Raw genomic sequence first — 11,948 nt, forward strand, 5'->3', positions numbered from 1 at the left:
AAATAAACCCGTTCGGAGACGTCTTCTGAAACGAAGAACTCGTTGTCTTTACCTGCAGCGCCAACAGAGTCTCGTTGAACAGCGATACCAGTCAAACCGCAAAAGGAAAAACATTTTTTAATTAACTCCACAAATTTTTTTTTTTTTTTTTTTTTTTTTTTTTTTTTACCGTTTAAATACCGAAAATAGCTTGGGTTGCTTTAAATAGCCAAAAACATCTGTTTCCTGATTAAGCAATAGACCGTAGGAGCCGGACGCGAGTGATAGACAAACTTTTTAAATGTTCCCCAACATACCTAGAGGGTTAACACGACGGTAATTCGAAAGAAAGAGCGGTAAATAACTTTTATGAAACAAACTTGAATTCCATAACCGCTTACGGGTTGGTTTAACAATTGGTTATTAGATAGGTATTTGACCAATCAGCACGCTCGTAGTATCTCAACTATTGAGATAGGTTTTTGACAAATCAGCGCGCTCGTAGTATCTCAACTGTAAAGAACATTTCTGCGGCTACAAACTCGGACGTCTCGAGTACTATTTGGATCGTTCAGTGAGGGCCGGTGTCTAGATTGAATCCCCGCTCGGTATAAATATTTTTCAGTAATGGATTTATTTACTCGTGTATCTTGTTTCAGTTTTGCTTCTAAAAACACCCTATTAAGCGTTCTCTCAGCGCGGAAAATAGCAACTAAAATGTTCAGTATTTTTTTTTTTCCATTACACAAGATAAACAAATGAAAATGTTTGAACAGTTAAGTTTCTGTGGGTTTTTATCGACTTTCGTGAATAGAATGCAATGCAAATACTAAATCGAAATGGAAAGACTAATTTAGTCTTCGAACTCCCAATAATACAGGTAAGTTCGACTGTATAATTGCTTATTTGGGTAACTTTTGGTGTCTCATGCAGGACTGCTGCGAGGTTTACATTATCGTATCAAATATTAAACAGTGCCTTTGACGCCATTGCGCTGCAAATGATTAAACTCTTGATCTAAATTGGGAACGTATTCTTGGTATCTAAGTTCAGTATTAAGTTGGTGTAAGTGAGAGTGATTTTTCTCGCGGAATTGAGCTGCAAAATGTTTGAAAGAGACCTGGTTTTATGAGGAAGTGTAAGTGCTGAGAAAGGAGAAAGAAAAAAAAATTAGTAGTTTTACACATGAAAGTGTGAAGCAAGGAAATTAATTTTCTTCTTTGGATGCTGACATCTCTAAAGTTTTAGGATGTTATTCTGTCAGTTTTTGTCATTGTTATGAAAGTGTAATTTAAGATTGTATAAGAATTATGTAATAAGAATCTTGCATAGTATTGTATACAAATGAAGAAAGGGGGAATTCTAAACGTGGAATGAACTAAAGTAATGAATAAATAAGATCCACCTGCCGTAGTCAGCAGATTAAAATGAGTCTTTCTCTTAGCATGAGTTATTGTGCGAGTTAACGTTCGCTATCAGAGTTTGGAGTTCCTCTGTGAATTGGTGCAATTTAGCGCGTTAAACCAATGATAGATGATGTGGCGCCTATAGGACTTGATGACTTGTTTTTCGAGATGTAAGTGGCTATCAATGGGCGGTAATTTAAACAAATCGTTTTAAATCATAATATCTTTAGCTGAGCTTTGTATTGGACTAGGAAAGTTTGTGACTGCGAGTTGCTGGCTTTCCAGTCTTCAGCCTCGTTCTAGCGGAAGAGTATTCCTTCACATTCATTCGGAATAGTTGTGTTATTAAATGGCAGCTTATTCGAGTCGAACCAAGAGCCACTGGAAATGTTATTCAACTCATTATGCCCCGGAGAAATACACTACGTCGTCTTCACAAGTATCTAGCCCAGAAGAACAAGTTTCTTCGAAATCAAACTCAATGCGTCCAAGTTATGGGCGGAAACGAAGTTTTTTCCCCTATGGGATTGTCAGCGAATGCGATTTGAAAGAACTGCGTCCAAGTGCTGAAAGGTTCAATTCCCACGAAAAATGGAGGAGCTTTCCTTGTCTTTCTTCCACTAGTCTAGCAAGATGGGGAACAAAGTTTGTATATTCACCTCCAAGAAGTCTAGGAAGGGAGGAGAGCTTTGACCACGCACAGTCAACCGTGACAAAAACTCCCGTACGCGGGAAATTTCGGAAAAGAATGTACAGCTGTCCAAGTACTCCTGTAAACGACTTTCTTCGCATCGAAGTTCCAAAGTTATCATCCATTATGGTACAAGCTCATTCGGTTCCTCTCGTGAGGCGGCGTTCACAGACCTCACCGACTTCTAGGTTTAAAACACCCGTGGGCAGTTCGTTGGGAAACCCGCGCCGATCTTTCGAACGTACATCGAGTCTTTCTTCCATAGAACGAGTAGTTGCAAAGAAAACCAGCGTTGAGGAAAAATCAAACGATTCTCGAGAGAAGACACAAGAACTCTCCAAGTCTTTATCAGAAATTAAAATAGAGGATAGTGTTATCATAATCGACAACGGAAAAGCTGTCAATCTGAAAATGGAAAAGCCCAGGAAGCAGAACCGCAACAACGGGGATTGCAGGAACTCCGAAGCTGCGAAGAGCCAAAGCTATCTAGAATTTCAAGACGCCATACAAAAGTTCGAGGACGCACAGCTGAATTTAGATGGCGAAGTGAACGCTAAGGCAAAGACATTTGATACGAGACAGAAAGAAGAGAAGTTTTTTAACGAGAACGTTCAACCACATTTCCTTGATTTACTAACGACGGTGAGAGGAAAGAAGAAGAAGAAGAAAGCGAAAGGCAAAAAATATAATTGTTAGGTCTGTAAGAGGGAGGCATTGGGGTCTCTTAGAAACCACAAAACCGTAGAAAAATAATCCAAAACCGCAAAACCGCTGGAAAATTTGATCAAAACCGGCAGGCAAATGTGACAAGTGGAGTATAGAAGAGAAGCTGGAACCCAGATAGGAAAAACCAAAACCACATCGAGTACCACTCCGAAAAGCCGTTCGTATTTTTGACAAACCGAACATCAAATGCTTAAAAAACGGAAAATCCGTAAACCGCAATGAGCACCACAACCGAAAAACTGAAGTTTTTTGGCACAAAAACCGAAAAACCGATCTACAAAACAGACAACACTGCAAAACCGAAGATCTCAATGCCCCCTCTTGTCACGGAATGGACTTCCGCCTTGGCTGTTTATCAAAAGTCGAAACCGATTAACCAGATCGGTCTCTCCATATAAAAAATTCTGTACGTGACTGGTCAGAATATTTCGGCCGTATCGATCAATTTCTAAATTTTAGTCACTTCATTCTGATGAGGCCGTTACACGAGTTTTGGAAAACTGTTGCTAAAGCTTCGTGACTTTTATTTTTATTAACCTGGGAAAGAACGACCCCTGATTGCCGATTAATCACAGAATATTTCGGCTGTATCAATCAATTTCTAAATTTTAATCACTTTATCCTGATGAGGTTGTTTCACGAATTTTAGAAAACTGTTGCAAAAACTTCGTGATTCCTTTTTTTTAATTAACCTGGGACAGAACGACCCATAATTACCAATTAATTTTAGCGCCTTGAGTTTGACAGATGAAGAGTTTGAGAAAAGGTGTTTAGCTAGCTACTTTGCCAAAAAATTATTTTAAAACGTAATATGAGGTACTTGTCTTTTAATGTAAAAATAAATGTTTTTTGTGGAGCTGACTCGAAAAACATGGTAAATAGCCATGTCATGATGTAGTTCCTCATATTCCGCAAGCATCATTTTGTTCTTTTTTAAAAAAAAGTTTGCCTCATGTATACTGCCTAACCTTGGAAATCGTTTGTTATACTTTGAATCATACAACATTCGTTAACTTATCTTACACTGAAAGTTCAAGGATAAACTAAAAACAATGAATTATTAAGGCTCTGCAATGGTTCATGAGTTCAATTTATTTTGTGAATTATTGAACAAGACAAATTCAGATGGTTGTTAGGCAGTCAGGAAAGCTGTCTTTGTACCATTCACGACCGGAATCAACTAGTTTAGGAGAAGAGGTTTTCCGAGACTGGTGGAAATGAAGAATTAAGGCCAATATATGTATATATTTTTTTTAATGTTTGGCTAATTTAGCTTGACAATTCTGAGTGGAAAAGATGATCATTGTTTTAATGTCTTCAATATAAACATGTTATTTTTAGAATAACATTATGTTGCAACAGCGATGGAGTGTAAACATCTCTTAGAAATGCACGTCTTACTCTCGCTGAATCCGAGCTGATCTCACGCGATTTTCAGCAACATGCCTGTTTTTGTGCGACTGATTAGGCTTTTTCAGTCAAGATGGCTGGAAGCAAAATTCTGCCCTTGTTCCTCTTTTTGCGTTTTACAGATCGATCGTCAGCTTTCTTGATAAAAAAAATCCCGGGGCGTTTGGCCAAAGTTTCGTCTTCAAGAAATTTTTCTTTTCCTTGGGAGCAATGACGTGGGGGAGAATAAACAAGATTGGCAAACAGTGCAGCGTTGGATAACTTTTCAAGTCATTTTCATAACCAAATCCTGCGGCTACGCAAATAATAATTCTTGATAAGCCAGCTTGCATGGGTAAAAGGGTGAAAGTTTCTAAGGAAACTGCGGTGCTGCGTCGGTGGGGTAACAAGGTAATTTAGTTTTATCAACTAAGTTGAAATAGTAAATTGGCCACGGTAACGAGTTAAAAAGCCGACGTTTCAAGCGTTAGCCCTTAGTCAGCGCGAATCAGGGCCCTGGGTATACCAAAACAGGGCAATCAGAACCAGTCTTACTCGGCAAGATAGCGCGATAGTGTTGTGAATCGAACTGTACGTACGCGTATGTACATTTTGATACATTTCCGTCCCAAAATGAGCCAAACGAGAGTTGTCATCATACCAGGAAACGGTAATGGAGATGTTGAACGAAGTAACTGGTATGGCTGGCTCCGAAACAAGCTTAAAGAGGTATAGAAAAATACCCTCAATCAGAATGCCTCACTAGCTAGTCTTCATTGATGAAAGGAATTGAGGTTATTTTGTAATTGTCATTCGAAACATAACTATTCTTTTTAGAAAGATGTGGAGTGTGTACTGAAGAATATGCCTGATCCAGGTACGCGACAAACAGTTTCATTTGGACTAGTTTGAAAACCGGAAGTGCAGTTGCCCCCATCAAACTGGGGACCGACCTTTAGCAGTCGGGACGGCAACGCCAAGGAAGACTTCGATTAAAAAATGAATTTCTACTCTTAGTTATAATTTCAAAAATGGCTGCATGAGCTTACTGTCTCAACTTCAGCATGACGTATAGAATTAGCATTGAGTTCTGAATGGAAATTAAATTAATTTGCCGTCGCGGTTTCGGTTCGCAGACGGCGCAAATTTTGGCGATTTCACGTTGTTTTGCATAGGACGGCTAAGAAATGTACAAAGTTTCAAAACGCACGTGCTGAGCTATTGTTCTGCCCATTAGATCTCTTGTTTTTCCACGTCCTCGTTGCCGTCGCCGTCGTGGCTGCGTAAGGTCCCCACTCTTGCAGGGGAAAGGAGGGAGGGAGGCCTTAGTTTCCCATAATTCGTTGCAGCATAATTGCAGCAAAAGTCAGCCTTGTAAAATGTTCAGTCTGAATAATCCACTTTGGGGACTTCTTTTATGAACAGCTGCCCACTTATGCATTGTCCAAATAAAATTATGGACACAATTATGGAAGAGTTAGTTTATTACAATAATATTTTTATGAACGACCTGACATACCCCCAAAATTCAATGAAATACTGTTGTAGGACCTCTCCCATTGAAAAATTGTGATAGGCTACTTACCGCATGACAATAAAATTAAATAAATAAGCACTTCCCATCATTTTTAGTGGTGGCACGTGAAGCTATATGGATTCCATTCATGGAGAAACAGCTTAGTTGCGACAGCAACACTGTGGTTGTTGGGCATAGCTCAGGGGCCCAAGCTGCCATGAGGTGATTTAATGAAAAAGATTAGGGACGAGTATTTACCGGTATCTTTGTAAATGTGCTCAATTCAAGGTTAGAAGAATTACACATTTTCATGATCAACAACATGCCGTCCCTTGTTTATTATTTATTTATTTACGAATATTTAGACAGGGTAGCCCAGTTCAGCAAATAGCTGGTTTAAATGGGGCCCTGTGATGTGTGTACCCACTATCCCACCCCGGGGAGGACATCCACCACACAGTAATCTTGTGCATGGGAAATTAACATCTCCCACCCTGCAGGAGATGGGACCTATGGTTTTATTTGTCCTTATCCGAGAAGACTAGAATATCTATCCATTTTTGGATATAATAGACAGGTAGCAAATTCTCCCCAGTTATTTTAAGACCATGAGTATTGGTGCGGCTGGGGCTCGAACCCTCTACCTCCTGCACAACACAATCCAGCGCTCTAACCAATTGAGCTAACCAGGTGGTTTATTAAATGTTAGCTGAACATGTGATAAATTTGTAATGGTCTCAAAACATTACCCAGTAAAAAGATGATAAGAGAAAATTGTTGGAAGGAGTTATTTTGATGATATCAAATTCTCTTAACTAAGTTACAAGGAGATTTTATGGGAGAGTTAAAAATTATTCAAATTGTTAAATTCGTAGGATTAGGAAGCAGTAAGCAGAAATGTAAGGTTAGTTTGCAAAGGAGGGTAGTAAAAAAGATGGTCATCATTTAACTATTTATGCACTGAACATGGAAACAAGCTAAAATGAACAAGATAAAAATAGCTGAGACAGATTACCTGCAAGTGCAAGAGGAAAAGATCTAAATATCCATGAAAATGCAAGACTTGGTATCATTAAGATGTTTCATTAAACATTAAAGTCATGAATGCTTTTGATTTTCTTCTTTCCACTTTACATTTCTGTATTTTGCTTTTTTAAATTCAGATATACAGAGAATCATCATGTATATGGTTTGGTTCTGGTTTCAGCCTGTGTGACAGATTTGGGAGATCCCAATGAAAAAGCAAGTGGTAAAGGAAAATTATTTCTATTTTCATTATTCTTGTCATTTTTTTTTTTTGTCATCATATTTTAATCACTACAAAGCTTGCATTTGATTTGAAAGTACTAACTGAAAGAATTTTTTTCACAGGTTACTATAATCGGCCCTGGGAATGGGAACAGATTAGGCTCAACACTCAATGGATTGTTCAGTTTGGTTCAACAGACGACCCTTTTGTTCCATTTAGTGAACAAAAACAAGTGGCAGAAGGAACTAGTGCTGAGTTCCAACAATACTCTGATAAAGGACACTTTATGTCAATGGCATTTCCTGAACTTCTTGAAAAATTGATGGAAAAATTACAAGGAAGCTGATTAAAAATGGAATTAATCAGGGAAGAGCTTTAATCAACTAAATATCAAAAGTATCATAAAGCGCAAGGCTGACAAGATTTTGATCATTAAGGTTTTTGTAAATTGAAAGATTGGTTTAAAAACAGCTATTACTCTTTTCCCAGTTTGGCTATTAAACAACCTGAAATTGTTGTCAGTAACATCTAAGTTGTCATGAGCCAATTCGCTAGCAAGTTGAAAAGTTAGTGTTGAACCCTGAATAGGCCATTTCACAGTTGTGTACTCAGTTGCCAAGCCTTTGATTTGGAGTGAGGCTGAAGGTGACCTTGCTGTGATAGGGACTAGTATCTAGTTAGCATGATAACAAAGTAATTTACATTTGGAAGGCAGCAAAGTTTATAACATACATGTAACAAGGTCACCTTAGCCTTGCTCCTGTTCAAAGGCTTGGCAACCAAGCACACAACTAGAAAATGGACTATTCAGGATTATTAAAAACTAGATCATTGGATAATGCAATTCAAGACTTTTTATTGGCTTAGCCCTTATGGTATATCAGCCAATATACCATAATCTACAAATATGGCCATCGTAAGTGTCTGCTTAATATTAAAAGGGAGCTAAAAATTTAATAAAATTTTATACTTTACGCGCTTCGTTGGCTATCTATCATCTCATATCCAATGCGCGCTCGTGGAATAATTGTTAAATGTACATAACCATTACAACCTTTGAATAAATATCCCACCTGTTATTAAAGAGGTTCACAATATGATAAGTAGCAATACAGTGGAAGGTTTGTATAATGTGCAGTCTTAGCATTGCCTTTCACAGTTTTTGCTGTCAATTTATGAGACAAATAGCATTGATCTGATAATGTCCTTGAAAGGATGAAATACCAAACAAACATTCTTGGCCAAGGACAGATTCCAACACTTGCTCTTGAGCATTTGCAACATGTTCAACAAACTGTGAAGCTGTTATTTGTAGAAGCTGTTCTGCAGCAATGTCTGTTAGAGATACGCTCTTGTCTGAGTCATGCAACTCAAGACTCAGAGTATACTGCCATTTCCAGTACATTGATGGGGATTTCTGAAATCACAAGTTTTTAAAAAGACAATTACACTAGGGGTAGATATATTCAAACCATATGTAGCATCTATCTTTCATGAATTATTCAGTGAACAGCTGAAAAAAGGGTACCGTAACTTGAATAGAAAAAAAGGAAAGTGATTCAAGTGTTTGAACAAACCTAGATCCAGCCAAAATAATGCTCAAATGAAGATGTTTCAAGTAGATGGGGTGTTCCTATGGTAACCTTAGAGAAACCTTTCTTAGAAATGGTTGGACAATTTTTTTAAAACCATTTTCAGGGCTCAACACTACCGATAGCTAACTAGCCAAAGACTAATAGAAATTCAGTTTTGGTTAGTGGTTTTTGATTTCGACAGGCCAGTTTGGTTAGTAAACTGAAATTGTTGCAACATCGAAGTTGTCACCAGCCACTTGGCTAGTAAGTTGATAAGTTAGTGTCGAGCCCTTATTTTCATTTTCAAGGGAACAAAAGAAAAACTGTATTAGGCAATAATCCATCTTATTACATGACTCGGGCAGTCAGAGGGCCAATAACTAAAATCAACCAATCAAAATGCTCTATTGCCAGTCAATATTCTCTCAGTATTGGACCGGGCACTGTCCCGAACGGTCCCGAATGATACCGCACTTGTGTCCCTTTGAACTTCAGTCGTGTAATAAATCTCTTATTAACCAAGCTTGCTCGGGACCGTACTGGAAGAATATCGGCCCTCGGTCTTTTTTGTACAGACCTCGCTGCGCTCAGTCTGTACTGTCAAGACCTCAGGCCGATATTCTCCCAGTACGGCCCTCGCGCTTGGTTAATAAGATATATAAATAGAAACAACTTTGAGCCATGTTAAGCCTTTGACACTGAAGAGAGACTGGCATAAAATTTCTCCTTACAATTCCACCCCTGTATCAAATATTGAGGTTATGAGAATAACGGAAATGATCGCAAAAAAATTCTCCTTGTCATTTCCAAAGGAAATATAGAGAACAGTATGGAGAATATGCATGCTAATCTTAGGGTGTAGAGTGATTAAGACTCACCAGCTGATGAGGCTTGTTGAGAGTTTCATTCAAATGAGTAACTTTGCAGTTCTTGCAGAGGAAATAGCCACAGTTACTTTCCACTTCACTGTGGCATGACATGTGAGCTCTAACAGCATGTCTCCCTCTGATACCGTGAACTTGAATGACAACGGCTTGACACACACAGTGATCAAACTTGACAACATCTTTGACAGGCACCGGAGATGAAAAGTACTTGGTCGCCAGCCAGCCTGTCATTGCACTAAGATTCCAGATTCTTCCACCATTGTTTGTCTCCAAGGTTAAGGATTTTAATGAACTTGCATCTTTTTTGGAAAGAAAATAAAAAAAAAAACATTTAATTGTCACAAGCAATCACCATGTAGCTTTTTCTCAAAAATCTCAGTAAAGTAGACGTGATAAGAATGAATATCTTTTTATCAAATTCTCGCAAGTACAGTGTACATTACAAGGAAGTGAATGCTAACTAGAAGAGAGAAGTAACACAGAGATCTTGGGTGTTAAAGGGTGAAAAAGGTGACTGCTAATTCAAGCATGGTATTTCATCATAAAGGGTAAAAGAGTTTGCGTGAGGCTCATTTTACTGATAACACTGGATTGGGCTAATTATGGTTAACAGAGAATGATCACTTACTGTACCTTTGTTCTTAAATATTTAAACTAATTTTCATAAAAAACTTGTTGCTATGGACTGAAATAACCTTGGTTCAAATAAATAATTTTCAACACTGACAATAACTTATTAGCTTGGTAGTTTCTGTTGCTTGGCATCTTACCGGTATATAATCCAAACAAACAAAAAATTCAGTCTTGTACTATCATCATCCTGAATTTTGTCAACAGGTCTAAAAATAAAAATATATATCTCTGACCAACCTAGCATACAAACAACCATGGTTTGACTGTCCAGTCACCAATCACAAGAATGGTGGTCTGACAACAAAGATCCCTTTATCAGGGGCTTCATTAATGTTTTCTGCAGGAGGGAAACTGGTTTTCACAGGTGGGCAAAAATCTTTGAACTGAACTTCTTTATAAGATAAACTTTCCTCCAGACCATCAAATCAGGTCACAGGGCAAAACCGTCCTCACAACCGGTCAATTTGCCCGGTGCCTGGCCCTTAATGAAACCCCTGCTTTATTGATATGCAATCCTGAAATTATACCCACCTGGAGTACAAGCATTTTCCAACAAAACATTTTGGCTGGCAAAAAGTGAATCATAATAACTTCTGTTGTGATCATAAATGGTAACAGTATAACTATCAGTAGCATCTGTGACGGTTATGGTGAACTTGTGTCCTGCAACTTGCTGTCGTGAGAAAACTTCCATGGCATTCACTTTGGTTATGGTACAGAATACCGTCACCCGTGTCATGTTTGATTTGATGTCTCTCAAAAACACTCTTTCAGGAAAGGTTGAATAGTCTAACATCCCTTGACTGTCTCTTATAACACTTACAGGGGCCCCCTGGGTACAGGAATCTTGGCTTGGAATTATTTCACGTTCTGGGGCATGTGACATGCAAAATATGACTGTAGCTGGACCATATTCTAGGAAAAACAATTCATCCTGGTTTGGGACCACAAAGGGTTGCTGGATAGCCAGCATGTCGCCTTCTTTGAACAGGTTTGCTAGAGGAAGTTGTTCATCCCAGAGGTATAAATTCACATGAACGTCTTCAGAATCAACTACTTTCACGCATCTCTTGTTACTTGTCTGGCCATTGGGAAAGTGGACTGCTTCCTCAAAGCCTAAATCGGCGACTTCAACTTTAATATTATGGCCATAGTGGGGATAAGGACTTTCATTTATTCCTTCGAGCGAGCCAAACAATCCAAACTGCGATAGTTCGTCTTGCTGGGACAAAATCACCACATTTTCTGAAGGCAGAAGGTGGACTTTGTGACTGGCCGAAGATAAACTCAAACCTTTCCTCTGAATTAAACGACAGCTAGTGAAACGCAGGGTGAGTTTTTTGACGCGAGATTCGTTCAAATGATAAAGTTTTTGATGTAGATGCATTCCCAAACTATTTCTGCCTCTTGCCGGATCTCGCAAAATAGCAATTTTGGTGTGAGTTCCTGGAACCGTTTCAATATTTTCTACGACTGCTTCAAGGATTGATTCGTATCCTATGCGCCTGCTTTCAAAAACGGACTCAACAGATACCTTACGCGCTTTCTGTTCCTCCAGAAGTCCCTGAAATTGACTATGTTGGTTCCACGATTGTTGAATCTCTGCCAAGATAATCGCCTTGGTGATTCCCGAAGGATAACGAGAGAGAAGAGAGGCGAGTTTGATAAACAGCCAGTTCCAAGGCGGAGTGCATTCTCCATTTGTACGATCTTGAATGTAGTTCCTCAGTGAAGTAACGGACTCCTCGAACATAATGGCAGGGAGTAATAGCTCACACAATGTTTGTGCAAAAATTTTATTTTATTTTTCCCGCCTTGACTTGGTAGCCAGACTATAGCGTGGTTACCCATCTCCTTCCTAGGCTCTCTCTGCTTGGTTACCAACATATTCGACTTAG

General features: G+C 38.7%; 3 protein-coding genes across 3 annotated transcripts; 2 read left to right on the top strand and 1 right to left on the bottom strand.

Annotated features, from left to right (window-relative positions):
- Positions 1-1,568: 1,568 nt before the first annotated feature.
- Positions 1,569-4,167, top strand: LOC148716992 (uncharacterized). Its single transcript, XM_088745463.1, has one exon. The coding sequence runs from the start codon at positions 1,735-1,737 to the stop codon at positions 2,770-2,772; it is 1,038 nt and encodes a 345-aa protein (XP_088601589.1). The 5' UTR covers positions 1,569-1,734; the 3' UTR covers positions 2,773-4,167.
- Positions 4,168-4,317: 150 nt separating this feature from the next.
- On the top strand, positions 4,318-7,481 carry LOC111333360 (serine hydrolase RBBP9). The gene is made up of 5 exons (XM_022938907.2): positions 4,318-4,920; positions 5,029-5,068; positions 5,824-5,929; positions 6,871-6,956; positions 7,079-7,481. Exons 1-5 carry the CDS (start codon positions 4,795-4,797, stop codon positions 7,300-7,302), a joined length of 582 nt encoding a protein of 193 aa, XP_022794642.1. The 5' UTR covers positions 4,318-4,794; the 3' UTR covers positions 7,303-7,481.
- Positions 7,303-11,869, bottom strand: LOC111333359 (uncharacterized). Its single transcript, XM_022938906.2, has 3 exons — positions 10,582-11,869; positions 9,409-9,716; positions 7,303-8,373 (listed from the first exon to the last, which is right to left on the bottom strand). Exons 1-3 carry the CDS (start codon positions 11,801-11,803, stop codon positions 8,125-8,127), a joined length of 1,779 nt encoding a protein of 592 aa, XP_022794641.2. The 5' UTR covers positions 11,804-11,869; the 3' UTR covers positions 7,303-8,124.
- Positions 11,870-11,948: the final 79 nt, after the last annotated feature.

This window comes from Stylophora pistillata, chromosome 14, assembly GCF_964205215.1.
Source record: "Stylophora pistillata chromosome 14, jaStyPist1.2, whole genome shotgun sequence".
Taxonomy (NCBI): Eukaryota; Metazoa; Cnidaria; class Anthozoa; order Scleractinia; family Pocilloporidae; genus Stylophora; species Stylophora pistillata.